The sequence below is a fragment of the Prionailurus viverrinus genome, chromosome C2 (genome assembly GCF_022837055.1).
Source record: "Prionailurus viverrinus isolate Anna chromosome C2, UM_Priviv_1.0, whole genome shotgun sequence".
NCBI lineage: Eukaryota > Metazoa > Chordata > Mammalia > Carnivora > Felidae > Prionailurus > Prionailurus viverrinus.
The window spans coordinates 24550808-24577587 of record NC_062569.1 but is presented as its reverse complement, the minus strand read 5'-3'; the positions used below and the strand labels follow the sequence as shown (position 1 = coordinate 24577587).

At 49.3% G+C, this 26780-nt stretch overlaps 1 protein-coding gene and 1 long non-coding RNA gene across 9 annotated transcripts in view; one reads left to right on the top strand and one right to left on the bottom strand.

Annotated features, from left to right (window-relative positions):
* The first annotated feature begins 1000 nt into the window (after positions 1 to 1000).
* On the top strand, positions 1001 to 19859 carry LOC125175214 (uncharacterized). 3 transcript variants are annotated; one of them, XR_007155700.1, is made up of 5 exons: positions 1001 to 2247; positions 2461 to 3174; positions 3445 to 3574; positions 4169 to 4579; positions 19779 to 19859. It is a non-coding gene; the product is annotated as an uncharacterized LOC125175214 (long non-coding RNA). The 3 variants fall into 3 exon arrangements; XR_007155701.1 differs by having other exon boundaries at positions 1001 to 2609; positions 3060 to 3174; XR_007155699.1 differs by having other exon boundaries at positions 1001 to 3174.
* The window catches only part of TBC1D5 (TBC1 domain family member 5), a 583027-nt gene continuing 563287 nt past the window's right edge, over positions 7041 to 26780 (bottom strand). For all 6 annotated transcript variants that reach the window (XM_047875577.1, XM_047875576.1, XM_047875579.1 and 3 more), the window contains 3 exons: positions 17808 to 17887; positions 16829 to 16984; positions 7041 to 11131 (listed from right to left, as the gene is read on the bottom strand). In XM_047875577.1, coding sequence (XP_047731533.1) covers positions 10829 to 11131; positions 16829 to 16984; positions 17808 to 17887 — 539 coding nt within the window. In that variant the 3' untranslated portion in view covers positions 7041 to 10828. The remainder of the gene's footprint in view (positions 11132 to 16828; positions 16985 to 17807; positions 17888 to 26780) is intronic.

The window sequence follows — 26780 nt, the reverse complement described above, 5'->3', positions numbered from 1 at the left end:
TCTGAGCCATCAGCCCAGAGCCTGATGCGGGGCTCGAACTCACGGACCGCGAGATCGTGACCTGGCTGAAGTCGGACGCTCAACCGACTACGCCACCCAGGCGCCCCAGCCCTTCACTTACTTTAAACCATCTGCTTCTCACACATGTCCTGGGAGGCAGGTAACGTTTCCCATTCCCAGGTAAGAAAATGGAGGTTGAGAGAAGTTGTGCACGTTGCTCAAGAGCTCACAGCTTATGTGGAGGCAGAGGCCCTTCTTGAACCCAGATCCACTGCCTGAACAATCCAATATTCCTGCCCTCACACACCTTTTCCATGGAGGGGCTCCTTGCTCTCGGTTCATAATAGGACAGTTGCACAAGTTATTGACCAAAATTAGTTGGAAATTTTGAAATTGGATCTAGGTCACTCACTGAAGGCTGATTTGTCTCTTCAAAGAAAGGGGCCAGTGTCTCCAGTGTGACTTTGGGTCATATATGTCATAAGCTGAGTCACAGTTACAGGGCCCTCTCCCAGGTATTTCTGAGAAAAGAGCTTCCAGAGCAGAAGTTGCTTTGCAGACCCATCAGAGCTCAGGGAGCATCAGCAATGAGATGGAGGCAGACTAGATATTTCCTGGGGGTGGGGGCAAGAGAGAGAAGAGGTGGTCTGGGGGGATACCAGGATATTTCATGGCAGGGGCTAAGATGCCTGCTGCTTCTCTACTGTTCTAGGGCATCATCATTGCCACCTAGCCGGAATTTTGTCCAAAGTCAACTGCATTCTGGGAAAAGAACTTGCAAAATCCCTCTCAGAAGGAGGCTTGGAGCCTCCTCCAATCCGGTCTGTAACTTGCTTTAGAAACCATCCTCCTGGGCCCCCAGGTGTGCCTTCTGCTCCTGGACGTTTGACCAGGCCTCAGTTCTTTGGATAGATTAGTAGTTCATCTGAGCCTATAGTGGGTTAAAAGCCAACTTTTCTGCATTGCATCTTCCCCTGAGCAGCAGCTATGGTGTTAAGGAACCCTCTTCTTGGCTGAATTAAGTCCTTCAAGACATGTGGCCATTCAACTCTATACACTCTACAGAGTAGGATAATATTATGGCCGTTTCTTTGAGTAATCGTATGAATTTGTAAACTGTAGGCACTGATCCAATAGTGGGGCATGCCCAGCACTAATAAAATAAGGTAGAAGGTATTAGAATCAGGAAGCATCACATGCAGGATGAGCAAGTTTGTTTCATGAACCTTCTATTTCAGTTGCATGGGTGAGTGTGTGTGTGTGTGTGTGTGTGTGTGTGTGTGTGTGTGTGTATCCAGGGTGTGTCAGAGGTGGCTGACTGGCTGCCAGATCTCTGCTCCCCTCTCGGAGAATACGTGTGTCCCGAGGGAGGGGGTGGGCTCCTGGAGTGACCATCTCCAGACCCTTGCTCTAGGCAGGGCCCCTGGGTGACTTGCCCTCACTAATGGAATGTGATTGAAAGTGACATTTTACTTCTGGGTCAGGGTGGCTGGGTTCCTGAATCACTTTGTGGATTCAGGATTCACCCACAAAGCAGGAAACAGTGCACTGAAATTATGTGAGTGAGAAATGAACTTTTCTCGTGTTAAGCCACTGACATCTTGGGATGTGAGTTACAGCACTTGAGGTTGTCCTATGTAGTACGTGTAAAATGTTTGTCTTAATGTGGGTTATGGTCAGAAAAGTTTGAAAAAACGACCTGATCTAATGTAACCCTTTCATTTTCCGATGGAGAAGCCAAGTGTCAGGAACTGGGAGGGGCTCCCCATGTCTTCTGAATGAGCTGGGACCAAACCCTGCCTAAGCAGGAGGATGATTGCTGTGTGGCCTGGGTGGGCTTTGTGTACTGCTGGACAGGGCAGAGCTGACTGCTGGGCTGCTGACTCCTGGGACAGTGCTCCTCCCACATGCTCAGAGGCACGGATCTGACATTTACACTGTGCTTTGGGGCCTCTGCCCACAGCCGGGGACAGGAAGGGTGAACTCTGCCTGGCCTGCTGAACTAACTCTCACCTGGCTTCTGCTCAGGCTCTGTGGTTAACATCTCTGCGGCATACCAACAGACTTTCTCTGAAAATCTAAGTTTCTCTGAATCTCTGAGGTGGCAGGATTCTGAGAAACCTGGCAGCGGCCTGGTCACCGCCATGAGAGCACTAGCTGATTTATACGCACATACGCCCAGGAACGACACCTCCATTTTTAACACACAGTGAATTCGGGCCCTGGTGCTGATGCTGACACCGGCGGGTAGGAGCCTTCAGCCATCACGTTCATGCATCCCACAGACTGGCAGAGCCTGTCACCCAGGTGCTGAGTCCACCCTGGATCAGCGGGGGAGGGCACAAGGCTTGTGCCTTCCCCATCACCTAGCCCCGTGACGTTATTGTAAGAGTTAATCATGCAAGTGCTCAGTACCTGGGCACAGTACCTGACACTTCGCTGACCTGATTGTATTTGCAGCACCCCTGTCATGTGGACAAGCTTGGCATTCTCCCCATCATATTACAGATAAGGAAATGGAGGCTCTCAGAGCTCACCTGTCAGACTCAAAGAACCTTCTTCACTGGCTGGACATGGGCTGGAGCCCTGGCATCTTGAGTAAGGACAAAGTACGACAGGCAGGGCCCAGGGCATTGGGGTCCAGTGGCACTAAAATCTCCTCTGAATGGGGGTTGGTTGGGAGTGATACTGGCCTCCCTCTCCCCCCAGTCTGTCAGAACTGGCCCCGGCTCTTTCCCCACGGGTAATGTTTGTGGGAATGAGAGCAAAGAGGCTTGGGAAAAATCTAGGACAGGCTGGGTCTCATAATCTGGGGAAAGTAAAGGGTGTCCCGGCCTCCTAACTCCTGCATTCTGGGGCTCCCAGGGTCATCTGCTCACCTCCTCCCCTTCCATACACTGCTCCTGCGTCTTCAGCCATACCCAGTGGTCCAAGTGCAGTTACGGCAAGGGAAGTGTGGTCCAGCTGTGTCCCTGCCCCGGGGGAAAAGGAACTGGCCATCCTGAAGAGTCTCTGCCACGTCATCCTCATCTGAAATTATCTCCTTCATTTGTTCACAGAAGCAATGCATTGAATAAGAAGGCTTTGCCTGTCTCCCGCGCTGGACCCCGAGCTCCCTGAAGACAGGGGTCTTGTCTATCTTGTTCACTGTGCGTCTCCAGCTCCTAGAACACAGTAAGTGCTCTACAAATATGGGTGAACGAATTGCTAAAGCTCAGACCCTCTTTTCAAGGAGGGAAATGCAAGTTCTGGACTTGGAGGGCTGGTCACAAGACGAGGGGGTTTGGAGGAGATGAGTCCTGCTAGGGTGTTAGGGAAAGTCACCCATTGCTGCATCACCACCTACCATGAAACTTAACGGCTTAAATCAACAATCGTTTTGTTTGCTCACGATTGTGTAATTTGGGAAGAGTTCAGCAGGTGTGCCTTGTCTCTGCTCCACAGTGTCAACTGGGACCGAAGGATCCGCTTCCAAGACGGCTCACTCTAAGTCGGCCGCTGGCTGTTGGTTTCACACAGGCCTCTCCGCAGGGCTGCTTGGGTTTTCTTGCCGCGTGATGACTGGGTTCTAAGAGTGAGTATACCAAAGACAGGAAGTAGAAGCGGTCTGGCCTCTTAAGGTCTGGGCCCAGAAACTGTCATTGCATCATGTCCTCCATATTTTACTGGTTAAAAAGTCCCAGAGCCAAGAAAGATTCAAGGGGCTCTTGATGGAAAGAGTGTCAAAAAGTTTTGGGACCCTGCCTAAAACCATCACAGAAGGCTTCCTGGAGGAGAGGTGTGAGTAGCTACAAACCTTAGAGGTTTGAGCAGCACCTTTAAGCTCTTCGGTATGGCTGGAGCGGGACTACCTTGGACTACCGCAGCATGGCCGAGGCCTCGCTCCGGCTACCCTGAAGAAGCCTCCAGTCAAAGGGCGTGGTGGATTGTATTCTCCCATTGTGGCCATAGCACTTCCTGTCTCACACGTGCTTCCAGAATGTTGCCTATTTCAACAACTGGAATCTATTTCCCCTCCCCTTGAAACGGGACGGACGTGTGACTACCTCAACGAAAAGACTGGGGCAGAAGCGACGCTGTGTGACTTCTGAGGCTAGGTCATAAAAGGTGACAGGACTTCCCTTGGTGCTCACTCTCTCTCTCTTCCTCTCTCTCTCTCTCTCTCCAGACACTCGCTCTTGGAACTGAGGCACCATGCTGCAAGGAAGCCCAGGCCACGTGAAGAGGCCACTTTGGGGATCCCAGCAGATAGCCCATGATCCTGGCATCAACTGTCAGGCGTCTAAGTGAGCCAATTCAGAGGACCCCGGCCCCCAGCCTTCGAGTCTTCCATCAGAGGCACCAGTGACAAACCATCCTCACCATGTTCTGTCTGCATTCCGGACCCACACGACCCATGGGCATGATAAATGGTTACTTAATGCCAACTTTTGAGTGATTTGTTGGGTAGCCATAGTAACTGGCACAGTGGGCAAAGTGAAATATAACAATGAGACCTCCAGAAAGCAGTTCCACCGGCAGGAGGAGTCTGGTGGAAACTCACCAGAACAGTCCGGCCATTGAAGCTGGCTTCCACCAGGTATAAACTGGGGAGCAAGGGAAGGTGTTTTGGACAGAGAAAAGGGCATATGTGAGGCCTTGAGCCAGGAAGGGGCCTAGCAGGAAGAAGGTTAGTGGGCTAGCGCACAGCCCTGTGGGGACAGGGTGGGTGGTACAAGGGGCCACCCTTCATCCTGGGCACTTGGAGGAGAGCCCTGGGTCAGATCTGCTTCCAGGTAAGGAGGGGGGATGGTAAGTCAGAGGAACAAGGCCCAGTGAGTGAGGACGAGGCCTCGAGGCCTCTGCTGTGCAGGTGCGTGGGTAAGAGGGCCTGCCCAAGCTGTGGGATGGGAGGCTGTGCGGGAACCAGACGCTCCTGACTGGATGGATGCGAGGCTAGGACCAGAAGCTGAGGTGGCAGGAGGTGGGGATCCCCATGTTGAGGGACAAGGGGAAGGGCAGCGTACGATGCTCTTCTTTCAACAGCATGGCCTTTGTTAGCTGTCCTTCCTCTGGGAAGATCCCCTGGGGATGTGACATCTACTGCAGTCCCTTTCCCCCTTCAGTTACACCTTGTGACGAAACTCTTTATCCCTCTGAGACAGACAGACACAGGAGAGTGTGGCTGCTTCCTCAACAACGGCTGCCGTGAGCTCAGGCCTCAGGTGTCTGCTAGGGTCCCCCAGCTGGGTACGCTTTCTGGTCAGAACTGCTGCGAGAGCGTCAAGCCTACATTACAGCACATGCCTGGGGGAAACGCATCCTGCTTGGTGGCTGTCCGCGCACCCTTCTCCCCGGATCCTAGCTCCTGGCGGGGACTTGCAGGGAGTAGAGTGTCCCTGCCTCGCCGCAGGAGGAGGATGGCAGGCTGGGCCTAGGTCACTGGTCTCACCTCTGAGCCTTCCGGAGCCTCTCCGGCCAGAGGACTTCCCTGGGCTCTCTCGGTACCGAAACCTTTTCTGGTGTTCCTCGCAGCTACGTGTCTGTTCCCCCCTCTCCCAGCAACCCGTGTATCCTGGCATCCAAGCAGCCTGACGCTTTGAGGGTGTTGTGTGGAGCCTGCTGAAGGAACAAGTGGCCGAGGCCGAATGCATGCTCAGGGTCCACGCATCAACCATCTGTGCCTCCCGGGCCCTTCACCTTTCTGTGAGAAGGGTCCTTTCTCGCCACAGATGCGCCTCCCAGAGTGCACAGATTTCTGGTGACACACACACACACCCTTAAGAGGTCAAGAATGTGGCCTGAGACAAGTTACAAAATAAAAACAAAGCTGTCGGTGGTCCCCCTAATGGTGCATTTCGGGGAGGAGTTGGGGACTTGGTGGAGCAGTCCGAGGGTGCCTCGGCCCTGGGTGGGACTGGTGACTCCTCTGCACAGCTGTCTCTGAGGCCAGAGGACCCCCCTTGACCACCTGCAACCCGTTCCCACTTACCCATCACCCTGGCTGCAGGGGAGGCAGGGACAAGGCTTCTGCCTGTAGAAGGGGTCCTGGGAGGAGGATGTGTTGTTAGTGCGATTCCCCGATTCCCCGGGGCTGGCCCTGAGAGAAGATTGAAGAGTGGCTTAAGTGGGAGGAGCAAATGCCAAGGAGGAGTGGGGAAGGGAGTCAGGAGGGGAAGGCACTCAGCACCTGGACTCAACCCTGCAGGGAAGCCTCCCTCCCCCGCCAGCCTGCACTCACCACTCCTCAGCCAGAGCAGAACCCCTCCCGGGAGATGGGGCCCCAAAGCTCTCAGGCACAGATGTAGGTAGTGCAGGAGGATGAGCCAGCTGCCCGGAAGTGGTCTTCCCAGAGGATACGGGCGAAGCCCCCATCATACCTGCCGCACAGGGTCCCTGCTCCCGGCGGCCAGCGAGGGATGCCAGCGTGTGTGGCTGTCACTGGTCACCATCACCAGCACGAGCCACCTGAGAAGTGTGCCGGGGCCCTCCAACTTTTTCATGGCAGAACCTGTGGATAATAAAGTTGCTTGGGGGAATGGGTTGTGACCCATGGGAGGGAAAGTCCCTTGCTGGCTGGGCCTGGGACAGAGACCTAGGCCAGGGATGGGCCCACGCACAAATCCTGGCAGTGGCACAAAGGTATCACTGGCCTCATGGCTCTAAGCTAAAAGGATCCCCCTTACCTTTCCCAGTTTGTCAGTTAAGACTTGGGGGAGCCCTCCCCACTGTGGCCCTGCATCAAACCCTGTGTTAGGTGGGCATAAGTGAGGCTACCAGGGCAAACCTGGTGTGGAGGGGAGACAGTGCAGAGGGGAGGGCAAGCCGTTGAGGCCACACCCCTAAATGACTTCTTGGAGCAGCGGGCCTAGCAGGGCCCAAATTGGGGAAGAAGGGACTGGCACGGTTAGGCGTGAGCCCTAGGGAAGTGCCTCATGCAGTGACATGGGTGAGGCAGGGCTGGGGGCCCTGCTGGCCATGTCCTGGACTGGTGTCCTGTGACTCAGGCCTGCTCAGCATCTTGCCCTGGTCCCCCACCCAGAACAAGTCAAGCTACATTCTCAGTTTCACATTAGTCTTTTATTATAACTGTATTTAATGGGATCACTTTGCCAAAAGGAGAAGTCATTTCTTAAATCAGTATGAGTTACAGCATAAAGATGAATGAGAACAAAGCAATAGGATATAAATGGCACAACAGGATATTCCATAAGTCAAATGAATTGTGCCATCATGAGACAAATTATTATGACAACTTTTACATCAAAGTGGTCTCAAGCCTGTTTACAGGAACTTTAGATTTCTTTTCAACACTATAAAAAGAGAGCTTTTGAAAGTAACATGGGGGGTGGGGTGGGGTGGGGTGGGGAAGCGGTTTTGGCCCGTGAGAAGGAAGCTCGGCTTGCCAGGTGCCGTCCTTAATTCATCCCGGCCTCCTCTCCCTGTCCCACGGCCCCCCAGAGCCCCTGTTCTGTACACATGGGGGTGGGGACCGGTGTGCACCTGCAGGGGAGGGGGATGGAATGATGGCATGGCCTGGCCTCCACAGGACAGCCACTGGGAGGGCCTGCATCGCCCCTCACCCTGCTCCCCGCAACACTGGTTCTGTAACAGCCCCTGGAGGCAACTTCTTAAGGAAACAATAAAATGAAAACAAAAATAGTAAATTTAAGTCACCTCTGGCAGATTACCTATCTTTAGGAGACAACGTAACTGCCACTGAGTTTTGTATTTGTTCATCGTCTCTGACAAAGTGGAGGAGTCCTTTGTGTTAGCGGTGGGCAATCAGACCCGAAGGACTAATGAACTCTGTCAGATGCAGAGAAGGCAAAGCACAGGGAGGCCTCGGGTGTATTTTTAGTCACACTTATTCCGCAGTGGTATTACTTCTTACCAGATTGCAGTTAGAAGTGAGCATTTGCAGGAGATCACCTTTGGAAGAAGAATCCAGTATAATTAAATGTTTAAAGTGTTATAAGACCCCTTGGCATATACAAAAGGTAAGGCAAAGTCATAATGACTTTCTTTCTCTAATCTGTAGCTCTCATATGTAATGTACAGAGAGAAAATTTAACTCAAATTTCCAAACTGATCAGAGAGGAATGCATGAAACACAGACACACATATTAAAAAAGTGGATGACAGAATTCATCTAAGCTTTACATATATAAAATCTATTTAACTGCTAATCAAAACATGAGAGGGTTCCACTGATTATATTTGTTAAAGAAAAATAAAAAGGTTTCATATATTCAGGATTTAAAAAAATGTGCAATGAAACAGAAGTACCTGATAAAATAATAAAAAAGAAGGAACACATTCTTTTAATAGCACTGTAACTAATAAAAATGCAAACAATGCTCAACTATGAAAAATAACAACAAGTCACTTAAAACGACTGAGAGAGTAATACAATTCTCAAACCCCATGGATCTATGGAAAGTGGAGGGTGGCACTGCCCACGTCCCACTCCCCCTCGTGCCTCCTTCCTCGGAGGGGGGAGCAGCGCACTGGGGACCGCAGAAGCAACAGCTCTGAGGGACCCCGTCGCTTCCCGTGTAGCACAGACACGGAAGCGCAGAGCGCAGGACCTGCCCCTGGTGTGCTGGCGGGCCGGGGGTGTTCAGTGACTCGTAGACACCCAGCCGACTGCGACTGCAGGGAGGTAGCCTAGAGCCTTGTCAGGGTGCTGGCTGTCTGGCAGCTCCCGTGTGCCCACTGACACTGGACTATCACGACTCTAGCTCTCAGGGCCAAGGAAATGCTCGAAGCGAGCAGACGGCTGTCCGCCACTGCGAGGGGACAGCCAGCTCTGTGGCCCTTTCCAGCCGCTGTCCTGGAGCCCTGGCGAGGATGGCTCCAGGCTTCTTACCTTAGAACCGAAAACACCAACAGCTCCCCAAACCAGGTCCTCGGAGAGAAAATAATGGCAACCCGGTGCAGCTGCAAGGCCACTCACTGCATGGGGACCTTGGGAGCATACAAAGTGTCTTCAAGGCGACACACAGTAACTTACTCAGTCACCCCCACAGGGGGCTGGGCAGAACACTCAGACAGGACGCTCATCAGCATATCTTTGAGTGACCATGGAAGGCCCAACAACCCTGTTATCTGAGCGAAACCGGGGTTGTCATTCCTCTTCCAGCTCACGCGTTCAGAGATTTTCCTGCTAGAGGTTAAGAACAAATCTTAGAGCTACTTAGAACCCTCTCTGTAGTAGCTGACTCTCGAGTCGTCACTAGTTTTTGGAGAGCGAGAGCACGTGGGAAATGAGGTCATTATCACGTTTGTCTGTAGAGAGATACATGGTTAGCAGTGGGAAGGATGTACACGGTGTGTGTTCTTTCAAACTTAGCTTTTCGCTCGTGGGCATGACAGGTTCCGCTGCCCAGAGGCCTCGCCATCCTCAGAGGAGAGGCCCTAAGAGCCAGTCACCTCAGGGCAGGGGCACTGTGGCTCTCCTGTCAGAACTCCTGCTTGGGCACAGGAGAGGGGAAGTGTCCTCTATAGGGACTTCTCCTTAAGGAGACAAACAGCTCCTGTGATGCTTTCTGCCCATTGCGACTCCATAAGCTGCCTACAGAAAAGTGCAAATCCCCACCCTGTGCTGAAGCCCGGGGAGGCGCAGCCACGCCAGACCTGGTCCTGCCCCGGCGGTGGTGCCTGGGACGCAGTGCACAACCGAACCCAGGCCCTGCAGCTCCTACACTTGGCTCCCAGCAAGGAAGGGCTGTGCAGAAATCCCACACCTTCCTGACATCTGGAATGTTCTGCGGGAAGCCCTGCTCCCCCAGAAGGGACTCCAGGTCTAGTTCCCTGTTACTGCTACTTTAAGGCCAATGGGAGATCCTGACTCTGGATGGGAATGAGTTTGGGTTTTTCCCTTTACTTCTCAATTGACAGGTGACAAATGTATTCTAGCGTCAAAGCTACAGAGGCTTTACCAGAAAACTGAGAGATGTTTATCCCACAAGTCAGGGTCACATTTACCAATTCAAGGAAGTAATATTGTTACAACTTTTGAAATCAGTGCAGCAAAGACTGGCTCAACGTGACCTTGCTTTCTGGTTGTGAAAGATCCTAAGAGGAGAAATAACAGTTGTCTGAGGAGGGACAGTGATGGCCAGAGTCGATCTGGCCTGAGGTCTGGAAATGTACTCTTTAAGAAATGAAAAAAATCTAACTCCCATCACACTGAAATAGGATTCCTAAGTTTAGACCCTGTTTCTAAAGATCGCTGTAACTTTCTGAAAGGTCAGTGATGGGTTTTTTCCAGGCCTGGAATCTACCAGTTCTAGTCCATTCTGTTGTGTTTGGCTCTGCTGTATGGCTTCCCAAAGGAGGAATGAAAGACGCTGAGATACAGATTTCCAGAGAGAAAGCCTTCTTGATATCAATCGATTTTCCTACGCCTGATGCTCTGAGGGAGGGAAGATTTGAAACCAACTCTTCTTCCTTCTCTAGTTATAATTAAAGGAGTTGCCACACCTAATTCTTAGTTGGGGAGAAGAGGACAGAGGAAAAGTGATTCTAATTGTGGTTTGGTCTTTTTTTGGACAGCGAGCATGATCCTGGATACTTAACCCAGGTCCACCTCAGAGGAAGGGTGGGGTGGGACGAGGTAAGGGCCACGAAAGCCCTGTCTACGTTCTGGTGAACATCAGTCCGTGTGCTCTGTGGCCCTGTCTGCCTCTCTCTGGAGGGTTCCGATGGGCTGCGCTAGGGCCACAGGCCTGCTGGGAAGGAAGTGTTGGTTTCAGAGGGGTCTCCGCTGGGGGAGCCTCAGGCAGACCCTGGGGCCGCTGAGGGGGGTGGCCAGTCCCTACAAGGAAAGCCAAGGGCACTGTGGTCAGATGTCCAGGGGGCTCACAATGGTGAAGCCAGAGTCCTTGCTGTTGCTGCTGCTGTCCTCATCGGGGCTGGAGCTGGGGTTGCTGGAGGAAGCTGAGGCTGGGCCCATCAGTGGGTCAGAGAACACCAGAGGGGAGCGGGCCAGGGGCTCGCTTTTCCCAGAGGTGCTTCGGAGGGTGCGAAGAGGCTGAGCCTGGCCTGAGAAGGACCCCTTGGTGCTGCCCGTGTCGTCTTCTTTGGAGACCAGGATGAAGTCGTCTGCGCTCCCTCTGTCCGTGCGCCCTGGTGTTTCTGAAGAGGACTGTGAAGCAGAGTCAGAAGTAGAGGTGGATGAGAGAAGAATCCAGTGAAATGAGAGAACTAAGTAGTAGCCCTGGGAACACTTCATGGAAGTTCAGGCCCCTGGCCCGATGCTCTTCCTTGGAAAGATGCAATGTTTGGCCAGGTACTTCCCAGTGGCGGGGGGCCAGCTCCCCCGAAGCTGGATGCTGGGTTCCCAGGGCAATAGAGTAAATCTCCTGCCTGATAAGTTGAGAGAGGGCGGCTCAAGAGACAGCCAGCAGGCTGCAGACAGACTCCCTGCCAGCTGCACGTGGCACCCTGCCGTGCACATCGCTCGTCTTCCTCGGGCTTTAATGTTCTCATCTGCGAAATGGGGATAAGGACAGCATCTGTGACCTAGCGTGTGGTCACCGTGCAGTGAGGTCATGTGCATGGATGTGAATCACACAGAATTGGCTCCCTAATGTAAGCCCAGATCCAGAGCGGTTTTACTACCGGCATAAAGAATAGCTTCAGGAGGGCCTAATGTATGTATCTCATAACCAGCTCATCCCGGGTATGCGCTTAGGGGCCCCCTGGGACAATGGTGGCAAACACAAAAACCAGGAATGGTTAAGTGCCAAGTATATGGCAAAAGGTAGAAAGGCAGAAGTGCTTTACTGACCATGATTTTCCTTTCTTCTTAAGCAATTATGAGTAGCGTTTGTTTTTAACTAAAAATGCAGACATCTATGAACATGAGTAAGGGTTTTGGGTTAAGCCCAGAGAAGCCCCTGCCCGCCCTGACGTGAGGAAAGCTACAGCCTGACCAAGGATGTTCCAGAGCTGGCCAGGCGGAAGAAGTGCTGACATAAGCTGGTGTGGTGCCCACACCTGCTCGACCACCCACCTCGCCTACTCTCCCATAGCGTGGGTGGGGGCTGGGGCGGGAGCCTGAGGTCTGACGACATGCACACAGCGCCGTGGCTGGAAGTGCCACCCGATCCTCTGGCCTCCAGACCAGCATGGCCCGGGCCACTGGTGGGCTGTGGGCAGAGCCTGGACAGGTAGCTGGCAACACTTCCAAGGGAAATCTGGGCTTGACTGACAGTGCTTTCTCTGAACTACATGTTCTTGGTGACATGCGGGTGGTGAGTAGCTAAATAATGGCTCAGGTGCCTCTACCCTCTGACCCTTTGTCCACCTTTAAGATATTTAATTGGGAGAACAGAAACAGAATTAGTCTTGAGATCACAGGGCTTGAGACAACAGGTCTTGAAGTTCCTCACCTCAAGGTTTAAAGCGGTTTCCATTCCATCAACACATTAACTCTTACAAAACTGAGGAGACACACAGATCCTGGCACTCTGGTAGAAGGGGATGTGATCACAGCTGGTACTAGGGCAGTTTGGGAGAGAAAGACCGTCCATTGTGAGGTGTACCCAGTCGGACGGTGCCACCCTTGGAGAGGCTGGAAGGGACACGTGAGTGGGGCTTGTGCTCCCACGCATATATATGCACACGGGGTGCAGGGCAGGCTGGGCTGTGGGACCTCAGCTTCAACCTTCTACCTCCAAAGCGTGGACACTGTTCATGTGACCATTGTCCTGCACTGTAAACTGTGAAAACCTTGACCTCTCACCCCACGTAGGGTCTGTGGCTGGAACGCTGCCGGGCAGAGCTCATCTTAGTTTGAAAATAAAAAGAGCATGTACAGCAGGCCCTATTTTCAGAGTGACTACAGAAATACCACGACAACCCACTCTCCTTTGGCTTACAGTGAGTACATTGCAAGACTTTGAAGAGGAGAAATACGTTATAGAGCCTGTGACTGGAAGTAAAGATGAGGTTCCTGCCATCACTCTATCTGGCACATTTCTGGGAAAGTAGTGAAGTCGAGGTACTAATCTTGGGTCACCCCCCTGCCTCCCATTCCCAGAAAAAATTATGGACTGACTCAGACAAAGCACGGCAGAGCTGGCAGGGCCTGACCTTCTTTTATTACCCCTCCTCACCTTTATATTACAGATCACAAAAGGAAGCCCATTTCAGAGGCCTGGTGGCCTGGCCATTGTCACAAAGCGAATTAAAAGATCTGGACTCTTCTGGACTCCTACCTAGAACTTTTTTCTAAACACAAAGATGCCTTCTTTCTGGATTTCCATAGCAGCCTTTGCTACTACCTGGTTCTGTTTATATCATTTACACAATCCTCTTTTTTTTTTTTTTTTTTTTTTTGCCAAACACAAGCATGTACTATACAACGGGAGGTTTCAACCCGTCAGTCCTGCCTAAAACTGGCCAGGACCAGCACAATATACAGCCCCCGGACCCCGACCTGCTGTCCTCGCCCTGCCTCATTTCTTACCTTGAGTTTAGGAACATGGTGGATGCAGGTGCGCCCAACTGCGGACTAGCTGTTCAAGAGAAGTGTGCTCTTTCTATGCTGATATAGAAGCACCCAGCCACAGGTGGATATTGAGTACTTAAAAGGTGGCTAGTGTGACGGAGGAACTGTATTTTTAACTTAAAGCCATTTAATCTTAATGAGTTTAAATTTAATTTTAGATGGACATCTGGCTAGTAGCTACTGTATTTAGACAATGCAGATATAGACCATACAAATAAAAATAGGGGCCCCAAGTACCAGTGAGGCACATGATGTGGGCTGGTTGACGAAAAGAATCTAGAGTCCTACAAGGTCCTGCCGTCTACTGCCATAGAGTTGAGTCAAGTTTACCAAAAAACTTCCAAACGAGTGTGTGAAGGACAGACTGGGAGGAAGGGGAAGAATGTGGCTCTTCCCATTCTACAGAATACAATTTTGCATCTGCCCTTTTCAGAGCTGGGGATAAGATTTGTGAATCGAATGGAAAGAACAGTACTAACCAACATGTTGGCAGGGAGTGAGGCATGTGCATTTCCAAAAAGGGAAAAGCCCTACTGAAGCTCCTGACGGGGAAGGGCACTGAGCCGCCTGCCCCAAGGCGGTGAGCCTGACCCTCGGCATTGTCCTCTGCACGTACTTTCGTGCTAAACGAAGAAGCAAAGCTCATTCCCAACTTAGGAATGAGCTGTGGCACAACCCACCACACACCAAGACGTGGTGATTACATCTCCAGAAAATGTCTCCAAAGCCCGCCTCGCACTGTTGCCCCGGCCTCTGGCCCTCTAACTGGAAGCTCATCAGTGGGGGCCACATCCCATAACCTGAGCACCCTGAACACTTGGCAGAGCAGGCCCTCAGCTCACCTTTGGGAGGCAGGAGGGAAAACACCTTCAGAACACCCACCTGGCCCACACGTTCCCGTCCAGAGCCAGCCCCCTCTGCCACCCTGGCCCCACAGGGCAAGAAAGTAAGTCTGCCAGTTCCAAGCCCTGACAGTCGTCCCAAGGCTTGAGACACAGGTTCCTAAGGAAAGATGCTGGGCCAGGACTTCCAGCCTGGTGGTTCCTGTATGAATCTAGACCAGATCCCCGGGCACTGGGGCACAAGGCTCCAGACATTTGGCTATGAGACCTGTTGCTTCATCTGGGATTTCTCTTGCCTTTCCTCCCATGAAGGCAAGAGGAGAGCACTGCTTCCCTAATTCTTCCTTCCTCAGATAAAACCTCTTTCAGGAGTACAGGGTTTTTTTTTTTTGTTTGTTTTTATAAACTGCTAACATCCTTGGGGAAGAAGCCATGGCAGGAATGAGCAAAGAAGAAAAGCCCTGCTATTTTCCCTTTTCCCACTTTTCTTCTTTTCCACTTAACCCTACAGAGGAACAGAGATGCAGAGAAGGCAGCTGTGGGGTCTCTGGGCACAGGATGGGTTGACTGTGTTTTAGAAGCGCACACAGAGGCAGGTCTCTTGGATGCTGCACAGGAGTGTGGCCCTGCCAGAGCAAGGGCATATCCTATTTCGGGCCATCTACATCTCACGGCTGGCTCACCTTGAGTGTGCACATGGGTTCTGCTGGGGCAATGGCGGTAACAGGTAGGTTCTTACAAAATGAAAACTGGGAGTAACAATGGCAAAGTATAATCAAGAAGCTTTAAATTTAGCAAATTCATCAGTGCTTTTGAAAGGTCTTTTTCTGTAATATTTTTACACATTCAAATAAAAAAATCATGTTAAATTTTAAAACAACATTGTCAATTAAAAATAGTTGGGGGGGTGAGCCTAAACTCAACAAAATTTGAATGAAGAAATGATTATTGAAAAACATCTGCTTAGGGAAGGAGAATTTGGAGGAACTAATCAAATTAAACTTGCAATGTTAATACTCTATTCGTGTGGCTAAAAATGCAGACTAAATGCTCTATGAAAAATTTTTTTTTTTTTAACGTTTATTCATTTTTTGAGACAGAGAGAGACAGAGCATGAATGGGGGAAGGTCAGAGAGAGAGGGAGACACAGAATCTGAAACAGGCTCCAGGCTCTGAGCTGTCAGCACAGAGCCCGACGTGGGGCTCGAACTCACGGACCATGAGATCATGACCTGAGCCGAAGTCGGACGCCCAACCGACTGAGCCACCCAGGCACCCCGAAAACTTCTTTTTAAAGCTGAATGAAATTAACCACACAAGCCTCTCTCTCCTTGAAAAGTACTCTTCAAACTAAAAAAATTCCCATTCTAACATATCATTTTGATTTTTTCATCACAAAAATAATTTGTAAGTATCTGGATGCTCGGTTTTGAGAGAGAGCCTTAGATGAGATTTTGCTAATGTTCATTTTTCAAGATGAAACTTTGTAAGCCATGAAAAAGTGTATTATTAGGGATTTTTAGTCCTGTCAGAGACAGTATAGTGAGGAAGCATGGTAGAGCTAGAAGCCTACTGGATTGGAACAGGAGTTCTGGAAACGTGATGCCTGTTGAGCCTATGCGCCTCTGAGGCCTTCATTTTCTCACTGGTAAAATAAGCAGACAGGACTAAGCACAAGAGGAATTTCTTGGATTCTTTCTCACTGGAAAATTCTATGTTCCTATGTTAGAATAAATTATATACTATGTCGACACCTTGAGAGCAGGGGTCAGCAAACTATGGCCCATAAGCCAAATCTGGTCCGTGGCCTGTTTTTGTATGGCTCTCAAGCTGAGAATCGCTTATACGTTTTTAACGGTTGTCAAAACAAAGAAACAAACACACCAAATACAAAAACAAATACGTGACATAGACCACATGTCACCTACAACTCCTAAAATATTAATTAGCTGATCCTTTACAGGAAGACTTCGCTGACCTTTTTCCCTTAGAGGATGGACATTAATGAGAAGCCCTCCTCCACGAAGGCAAAAAAAAGGTCTAGCCAACTGAAGTACACTCAGGAGAGCACTGGGAAAGAATGAACAGCACTTCCTGTGCTAACGGGGAATTGGGGCGTCAGCTAGAGGTAACCAATAGCTGAGGCAGAGATCTGGCTTTCTAATGTCACACAATAGGACTGGTAGGAGGTTCAGGCCAAAGCTGCTGCATACAGGCATGTAGGTTGTATACTGAACAACTCTGGGAGATAACAGCCTAATTATTATCATTGTCAATGGTACCCCGTAGGGCACTAGGGTATGTAACTCGCACAGCTGTATACGGCACTTCTGGCTGAGGCCACCCGTGGTATTTTACAGCTGAACTTCACACATGGTAATTTGAAATGACTTTGGCAAAGTTTTCATTATTCCTTGCTTTGAAGAACTCTCGTGAATGTGCCCCCATCAAGTTCATGTGACACAGTTCATCAGAGCTCTTATACCTGCTTGGTGGCTCCAGGTGTTTGGTCGCTCTGGCCTTGGCCTTGGCCCTGGCCACTGGAGCAGTAGTGATCATCTGAGATGGTGATCTGCTCATTCTCCTCAGCTTCCAGCTGACTCTGGTTGAAACGCAGGGAACCTTTTAGAATGTCTTTGATCTATTTTTCAAAAAAGAAGAAAATAAATGAAAAAGGTGAATGGGTTTGTTTTGAAATGCTAGCTAAACCTCTAATACCTTTAAACTAGACTTATCATGGGCCATTTTTTAATAGGATGATGAATATATTACCACAAGAAAGGAATAACAGGAAAAAATCCAACCCTATCAAAGCCATGGACTTATTAATGATCAAGGAAAATTTCAGAGTCTTAATGGCCAGGCTCTCATGGGGTCAGACACGGGTGTCACATCCTGGGCAGTTATCTTAGAGCAGGAAGTGCCATTTGCCTACACACTCAGCCCCACTGAACGGCCCTTAGCTATTCAAGTGGCTGCACCCCAGCTGAACTGTTAATAACACAGGCAGACGGCTCTGAGAGTAGCACGCTCTTTTCATTAACGCGTATGTTCCACTCAGCCCTCCAAGGGTTGGGTGAGTGTGGTCCTTGTGGGTCTGAGGCCTGCCGTGGGTGGCTTGTGCTCCAAGGACAGCATGTGTTTACGAGTAAACAACTGAACATGCTGCCGGACCAGGCAACACCAGCTCTGGGTGAGGAACCAACTGAATGGCTTTGGTATGAAGAAGAAGCAAGGGTGAGAATGGAAAAGTAGCTTGGGCTACAAGCCAGTCAGACATAATCACTCGTAGGAGCACGGGGTGTAAAAAGGTGGCGGTTCAGGATGGGCTCTGTCTGGGAGGAAATGAGGGGCTGGGGGGATGTTGGCTCTAATACGTGCATGGTCCACCCTCCACAGGATACCCTCCCCAACAAGCACTGAAAGATGGCCAGCAGGACACAAAGTCAGATCAATGGACATACCTGTTTTAATCCTGCCAGAGAAACCAGAATTTGATCTTCTTTTTCCAAATTTTCTTGTAATATCACATCTTGAATATTTACTGAAAATAGAAGAATGACATTTTATAACTAATGCCCTGAGTATAACTTATCTGCTGCCACATCATTACTTGCTTGGAAATGTTTCTGTCCAATCTCATAGTAAGTATTTCCACCAAGGACGCTCTGCCAAAGTGCAGATGAGGCAGGTGTGGGGGGGAGCAGAGGGGAGCACCGAGCCTGGTGAGCACAGCCTTCCCACCGACGAGACACAAATGTGTTCTTATGATGACAAATGTGTCTTCACTTCTGCAGAGAGACCAGGGCACCTCCTGCTAACCTACAATGTGAACAGTCTAGAGCATTCATTCAGCCTCTAGGAGGAAGCGTTTCATTCTGAGCTTCCTACACCGCCTCATGGTTCCATCGGGTTAACTCACCTCTGTCTCTGAAGACCAGGTCCTCCCAGGTGACTGAAGTCAGTAAAGACACCGTCTTTAAAGATTTAAACAGTAAAGCATGTTGTAAACTCAACAAAATGGTGAGAATAAAAGAACAAACTCACGGCACCGCAGGTTGCCATCGGACATCACTGCCTATCGAGTCTGCCTGACTTCACCCGGGGTCTTCATAGGAGCTACTTCTCTACGTCCTCTAGGAGGCTCACCCTCCGTGTGAGAAGTCCTTCACCCAGGCCCGATCGGGGGGATCCAGCAAGTCGGCTGTGACCGCCAGGCTCAGCATGGCACTGAGCTGCACGGTCAACATGCAGCGGGCCTCGGCGCTCCCCCACGACACGCCTAAGGGACGCACACGGCCCTGTTGCTGGTGGGCCTGACTGAGCCGGGGTTCTCAGGAGAGAACAGGGGAGGAGGAAGAGCCCCCCCACACCTTCCCCCCCACCGGGGCTAGGCAGGAGAATGTGTGGGGTGAAGGGCAACTAAAACACACTTTAAAGAGGATACCAATATGCAAACCAGTCGGAGAATCATGACAATAAGTAGGCTTACCCTCCACTAACATCTACTTGCTTATTTTGTGGCCTTAAATCACACCTACTTATACGCACGGGCCTTATAAGGCCCATGCTTAGTCACTCACTCAGTAGAGCGGTCTCAGTCTCGACTCGAGACTCCTCAGTTGTATGCCTGGCCCCCTATGGCCACCAGAGCTGTGTATCACTCCCTGCTGGCCCACCCCTGCTCCACTGCTAGAGGAGGCAGGGCCGGCACACTGCTCTCTTGGCCCTGGGGGGGCTGGGCCCACATCCGTGCAGACCAGCTCTTCCTCACTGTTCAACTCGGGTCCCATGATGCCTCTTCAGAGCAGCCTTCCTGCCCATCCAAACTAAGGGAGCCCGGGTCACAGAGCCTCTGGCCGCTGCCACATCATCTCTTTTCCTGTACTTTCACGAAGCACCTGTCACCACCTGGCATTCTCACATGCATTTGCTGGCGTGTCTATTGTCCACCTCCCCCAATGGAATACAAGCCCCAAGACTGTCTTGTTCAGGGCTATCCTCTCGGCCCTTGGCATGAGGCCTACCTTTCAGGTACAGTGTAAGCCCTGACTGACTGACTGAACAAACGTGGGAAAACACTCTTGGAACTTGCATTTCAAAACACTATGCTATGCTAAATATTTCCAAAAATATTTCCAGTTAAGGGAAAAGGCAATGACTGATACCGTCAACATGGGCCCAGCCTGACAGTTTGTTAGAATCTTCAATAGGAATAACTCTCTAACCCATGCTGACAAGTCCTCTCACACACCGCAGCAGAAAAACAGCAGCTTTTATTTATGCAGAAAACGTGACTGTAGTTTCTGGCTCGTATAAAGGCCTGCTTCAAAACAAGAAAGCAAGATGAATGGGAATGGAATAATAGATATAATTAGAGAGTGAATGTTTCTGGTTTCCTTAAAAGCCTGTAACAATTTGTTCTCTCTCAACAGAAAAACAACGCAGAATCCACTCAACAAGACATCAACGACAACCAACAGCAGGAAGCTGACAAGAAGCAGTTATGTAGGTCTGTCAGGGGGTTGAATATGGTCACTTCTGTTCTTACGAATGCCATGGTTTTCAGGCAGAGGTCTGAGGGTCTGCGGGCTGCACGTAGCAGCTGGGTAGTTTGGTGGGGCGGTAAGCTGTGCACACTGAGCCGCAGTGTGGGGCAGATGTCCCAGCTCCTGCTGTGTAAGCAGGGGCAGCAGGGGAATAACTCCGGGGCCCTGGGAGGAAGCTCAGCCAATGGATGCAGGGACATCTGGACATCTGGAAGAAGCACGGGAAGCTTCTTGGAGAGGAGACACTGGAGGCCGGATCAGGGGACCATGAAAAGAGGAAACGCGCAGAAAGCAAATGTGATGTATCCTGCTGCCCCAGCTCGATCTTCAGCTCCTGCCTGCCCCTTTGACGGTCTTCTGTGGAACATATGCTGAATCAAAAGGTTTGGCCAAAGTGCCTGGCTCCTGCCTCCAGTGTAATGTGGGGCCCGTGGTCAGCGGCAACACAGCCGAAGGCCTTTAGGGTCACAGGCTACAGGCTAGCAGGGCAATCAGTCAATGGCTCCAGTGGGGTCAGAGGCCGGTAACTATGCAGGAACCGATATCTCCTTAGAGGCGAGCAAAGACGCAGAGGGCACCCAGAGATCCTTCCTCAAAGACCAAAGAGACACGTGAGCCATCCTAGAGCCCTGACATCATCCTGGCAGGGAGAAGAGACAAAGCGGAGACACTCTAACTGGGGGCATTTGTTCAGCTGAGATGGCTAACTTGTAAGAGACAAAGTTGCCTTTAAGTGGCAGACTTAAGCCTTGGACTCTGCCACTGGTGGGAATGGACCTCCAGAGTGAGGTTTCTGTACCCCCGAGTTTAAATATATGATCTATCACCCCAGTACAGAAGTAGCGGTATCTACCTGACATCTTACAAAATCATACTGGCCATATTGCCTGAAAATCTCAGGAAGCAAGTGCTCCCAATGTGCCCTCCTGGACACCACAAACCCATACATCTGAGTGGTGGTGGTGTTCGCAGTGGGCAGGCTGAAGAGGGGAGTGGCGGTGAAGGTGGAAGAGGAGAGGCCCCTTGTTTTTCATTGCAGGTCTAAGTGGCAATGATGCCCCATGATCTAAAGGCCACTTTATCCCATGTGCTCTTGCTTGCTTAAAAGCATGAACAGCCAACAAGCCTAGGTGCCCCCTACGGTACCATCTCCTGGGTCTAGAGGTGGCAGAGCTGTGTGTGGGCCACCCCCCCAGCCCCACCCTCTACTCCTTCCTCACCAAGATCCTCACCAGATCACACTCAGGGCAGCACCCTGCGCCCCTTCCTTCACAGCCGAGGTGGGTCATGTGACACAGCTTTGGCCAATGAGGTGCAAGTCCCCAGATGGAGCTTCTGGGAATCTCCTCATTGGGTCTGACTCAGTCTATGGGTTTTGGGCCTTTACTCTTCCCACTTTCCCTGCTGAAATGCTGGCAGGAGCTCCACAAGTCAGCTTTCAAGGGCTGTGGGCGATGAACCAGAGGAAGCCTGGGGCCCTGGGCACATCACGGAGTTGCTACACCTGCTTGGACTGCCCACCTCTGGGCTTCTTTTAGTTATGAAAAAAATAGTAATAACCTCTTGATGTGTTCATTCTACTGCTTTTGGGATTATGTTATTAGCAGCTCTATTAGTCTCAAGGTACTACAAACTGGGTGGTTTAAAACAACAGAGATTTGGGGCGCCTGGGTGGCTTAGTCGGTTGAGCATCCGACTTCGGCTCAGGTCATGATCTCACGGTCTGTGGGTTCGAACCCCGCTTCAGGCTCTCTGCTGAAACTCAGAGCCTGGAGCCTGCTTCGGATTCTGTGTCTCCCTCTCTCTCTGCCCCTCCCCCACTCTCTGTCTCTCAAAAATAAATAAATGTAAAAAAAATTTTTTTAAACAACAGAAATTTATTCTCAGTTCTGAAAGCTGTAAGTCTGGGGTCAAGGTGTCGGCAGGGCCGTGTCCCCTGGAAGTTCTAGGGAAGCACTCTTCTTTGCCTCTGGAGGTTGTTGACAATCCTTGGCATCCCTTGGCTTTGTCTCCATCATTACATGGCATTCTCTCTGTATGTTTGTGTTCAAAATCCCCTCTTTTAATAAGGACACCAGTCACTGGATTAATCAAGTCTTACCTCATCTCAACGTAATTATATCTTGTAAAGACTCTATTCACCAAAAGGTCACATTCACAAGTTCCAGATGGACATGGAATGGGGAGGAAACACTATTCGACCTGGTATGGCAGCTAAACTCTTCCCTGTTACACAGAATATAAGACGTCCAGTTCCTTTACTGAAAGGGGGCTGAGACAGCCCCACCAATCCTCTCCTGCACGCAGAGTACAACTTCAAGTTCCAGGCTGGCTCTGGCCTGCTGTGCAGTGAGGCGAGCCAAGGGCACTCCCAGGGTGGGAGAAGAGTCCAGAGCCTGACTATCTTCAGCAGCATACCCTTTCCCAGAAACTTTTCAGCCTTATTTTTTTGGACAGGATCAAAGATCACCTTTTAGAATCTGATGAAAACCAAAACCTTCTGCCCTGAAAACCCACACATGTATATAATGTTCATTTAATTTTAAGGATTAACCTCTGCTATAAAACCTCACTATAATTTAATTTTTTCATTTAATTTTCATGATAAGCCTCTGCTATAAAACCTCACTAGTCTCACTTTAAGGAATCCAGGGCACAGAAATCCAAATTAAAACAAAGGGCACCTCTGGAGACTTAACATTTTTGAATGCAGGAATTTTGACTTTACTAACAACAAAGCACCGGCCATGTCAATCCTTTGCCGCATTAGTTCAACTATGCATTGATTTAAGGTAGCATTTATGAGCATTCTATTAATATACAACTTCTCAGTAACAAATCTGCTTTCAGTTGCATCTACATGCAAAAATGGAAAAACATAATGATGTTTTCCTCATGCTTTAAAATAGTAAAATAGTAATGCACATTTTTCCTTATAGCAAGAGGCAGAGTAAGTGATGAGATAAAGTCTCTTTCTTTTTGTTTCTGTGTAGAAGGAAGTTTATGTTCTTTGCAATCTCCTTCTACTTAAGTTTTATAAAGTATAAATGCTGGAGCACTGAAACTAAAGGGGGAAAATCTCACATAACTACTTCTGTGAAAATTACCCCAAAATCTCATCAACGTAAGAGTTCCACGGTGACTCCACTGTATCTAAAGACATGTCAACGTCACGGAAATAGATCTCTGACTGTAACAGGAGTGGAAGCGGCACACAAACTACTTTTTCAATTTCTTAAAAACCCTTTGTCTTCACTGCTAGAATAAACGTGTTTTCATTTGAACGGCTGGGACAAAAGGTAACGTAAGCTCATTAAGAAGGGGAGTGGAAAGGGGACAAGACAGAACTAATATCTATCTACAGTGGAGGTGGAACTTAGCTTCCTTATGCCGGAGGGTAATACCAGAACTTTTCTCAAAGGATTACGATGAAGAGTAAATACATTAGCACAGTATGTTGCCCACCGTAGAAGCTCAGGACAGTGTTCCTTTCATTTCGACATGGCCACGTTACCTCATCTGACTATCCCAACAACCATTCTAGATGAGGACTGTCATCCTATTACAGAAAAGGGAGCCAAGCTTAGCAATCCCCGGTCCATTATCTGAGGTCTCATGACAGGGAAGTGTACAGCAAGGACTAGATTCTACGTCATCTGGACTCCTCAGCTCCCCCACACTTCCATACACGGCACTGATGGAAGGGCCAGAGACAGATATGAAGAGGCATAGGATGGGGTCTTGCCACTGACTTGATTGCCTTCTGATGCAGTGCCCTTTATCTGGCGGTGGAACTGACCTAAGTGAGGTCAGCCGGCAGGACAGGAAGTCACCTACATGCAAAACAGACTGCTGTATCATTTCTGTCAGAACTTTCTGGAGCACTGGTCCTAGCATTAAACACCTTGAACTTTGATGACCTTAGGCAGAGATCTGTGTAAATCCATTGGTAATGGGGGCAATACGTATCTCAGAGGGTTGCTGGAGAGATTAGTTACATGGGATAACCAAAATGGTCCACTTCAAACACATTGGTCACTATTACTATTATTGGTTAGTATGTTTCCCTTTTCCATTACCTTAAATACCCATATAAGTGGATTCTGTTCTTTGTGGTTCTCTCATCTCTGATAGAGATTTAGCTACCTTGACCTCAGACAATCTCATATAAAGGACTGTCCAGACTCTAGGAAATATGCAGGCTGTTACAAAATAGAGGGGTCACATGTAGGGTTGATCTAGGGTCACATGTGTGCTCAGAGTGGTAGTGGTTTAAGAGGTGGTGATGGGTCAAGGAGGGGGGCAGACCTGTAATTTGTCACTACTGGGTTTGGCTGCACTGCTGACAAATGACAGAGTGTGTGCCATGGGTGTCCACATCTTGGGAGAAGGCGGGTTTAGTAGAAGACTACAGGTGTCAAATTCATCCTTTAACAGATCATTTGCATTTGCATGTCTCTGCAAATGCCATTCCCCTTCTAGAAAACCCTCCTAGTCTCCTTACAACAACACACCTTCCTTTTGCTTCAAAGTCCAGCTTAAAACTGTGTTTAAGCATTGGCTGCCTATTAACAGTCTTCCCTCTGCAAGCATCCAGTTGTTAGACTCTCCCTTGCTTCATCTTTTACTCTTGGAACTGTAATCTTAAACTAGGCTCAGAGGCTAAAAGTCTTCTGAAACTGCACAGTTCTATGTGGCGAATCCTGGATGCAAGGTCCTTTGGTTCCCAATATGGTAGTCTGTTCACTATATCTGTATTACTTTAGGACCCCATGGGTCCCTGCCCATGTTTGTGAAATCACTGGTGCTCTGGGAGGACCGTGGTTTCATGTGAAGCTGTGTGTCACTTTAGGTATTTCTAACGAGGTATATTCTCCTTGGCTTGCTCTCTCTCCCTACTTTGAAGCTTTACACACGTCTTCCATTGAGCGCCGAGCTCAATTAGAATACCACTCCTCCACTTCACCCTACCCCAATCTACTTCTCCCAGGACGTATTTTTACATCAGAAAGCAGGTACTTCATAAATATTGGCTGAATGAACAATACAGGGCTTTCCTGCCAGCAAGCGAGCTGATTTTTATGTTCTGAGGAATAGACGTAGGAATAGACGTAATTTCTCAGGTGAAGAATTAAGGGATACGAACATGATCAACCAGATCTCAGATTAAGAAATGGTAGGGGCAGATGAAGGGAAATAACTTTCACTGAGGATTTCTTAAGAGCTAAGTAAGGCACTTCATGCTCAACATTTTCTTAAAAAACAAAAGCAGACCGCACAGAAAATATAATCAAGGGTCCTATTTTGCATCGAGATGTCAGAATGAGTGAATACCCTAAACTCAGCACTGGGAGAGAAGCATTTAGTTAGGAAAATCCAAGGGTAAGACTAGGCAAATATGTGTCCTGCATTTAACATTAGTTTTTGGTGACAATAAATAGTTCTCAAGTAAACAGAGTACTTGGCAGAGTTAGAAATCTTTACTCATCTCTACCACTTGGCATATTATTCTCTTAGGATTTACCACCCTGCCAGCCAGGGAATGTCATGGAAGTAGGACTCCTCACAGCAAAATCTATCATATTCATGATATGGGTCACCCCATATCTGAGGGTCAACCAGAAAAGACACTTTACATATATTTTTAAACTTAAAAGGTCTCTAAGCTCTAGTAATGGTTAGATGCCTTTTCCAGAAGACACGCTTCTAAAAATAAAAGCAGAAACACGGCCAGCACTAAAAGGAAATTTCCTTTACTAAAAGGAAATACCCTAGGGTTCTGCCATTGGACCCTCTCATTTGGAAGCAATGAGAGAGGAGGGCAGTTTGACCAAGATTGTCCTCAAATCACATCATTTAGTCAAATAAGATCCCGTGAACTAGGTTTAAGATGGAAATACTTTTTTTGGTGAATTTGAGGCCATGAAAGTTTTCCTGACAGGAGGAAAGTCAGTAGTCAAAGTTGAGTGCTACTACTCAGTAGGGATTTAAACATGGCCTAAGGCAATGAACATTAGCCTTCTTAACTTGGGTTTCACTTTCCCTGCTCACAAGCTCTATGCTTAGTGTGAGATGCTTATGGTGGCCACAGAGTCCTTGAGCTTTCAAGCAATCAGCAGCAAGCTTGTTTCCACAAGATAGGGTGGACAAGTCTTTTGCCTGTTGGGTCATTAGCTGGAGACGGCTGGGATTGGAGGACAGAGAGGCAGCCTGGTATGGAGGGCTGTGAATGGGCTATGCAGTCAGACAGTTTGAGAAAGATGAAGGATTTGGAAACTATATATTTTTTTTTTCCAACGTTTATTTATTTTTGGGACAGAGAGAGACAGAGCATGAACGGGGGAGGGGCAGAGAGAGAGGGAGACACAGAATCGGAAACAGGCTCCAGGCTCTGAGCCATCAGCCCAGAGCCTGACGCGGGGCTCAAACTCACGGACCGCGAGATCGTGACCTGGCTGAAGTCGGACGCTTAACTGACTGCGCCACCCAGGCGCCCCGGAAACTATATTTTTAAAAAGACAGAGAAGGAAAGATATTCAGTGTGGGTTCCTCCTGTGGAAAAACACATGGGAAAATGGGAGACAGCCAGCAAATGGAAAGCAAAATGATGAAAGATGGGACAGTCTATACTGAAGCCATGGGATCAGAGTTGTGGTATCTTAGCCTGGGAAAGGGTAAGACAGTGTATAGTTTTCAGAGTTTTTCTAAATAGGCACAGGGTTGGTACAAGTTAGATTTTGACCGATTGTTCCAAGTCTTGTGATAATAAAATTGGAGTGGGAGGTGTGGGGGGTGGGTGGGAAGAGCCTTTCACTACTAGAGTAGAACAAGTTCAAAGAAGCTAAAAAGAGAACTGAATTTCACATGATTGAAAGCTACAAGAGAATA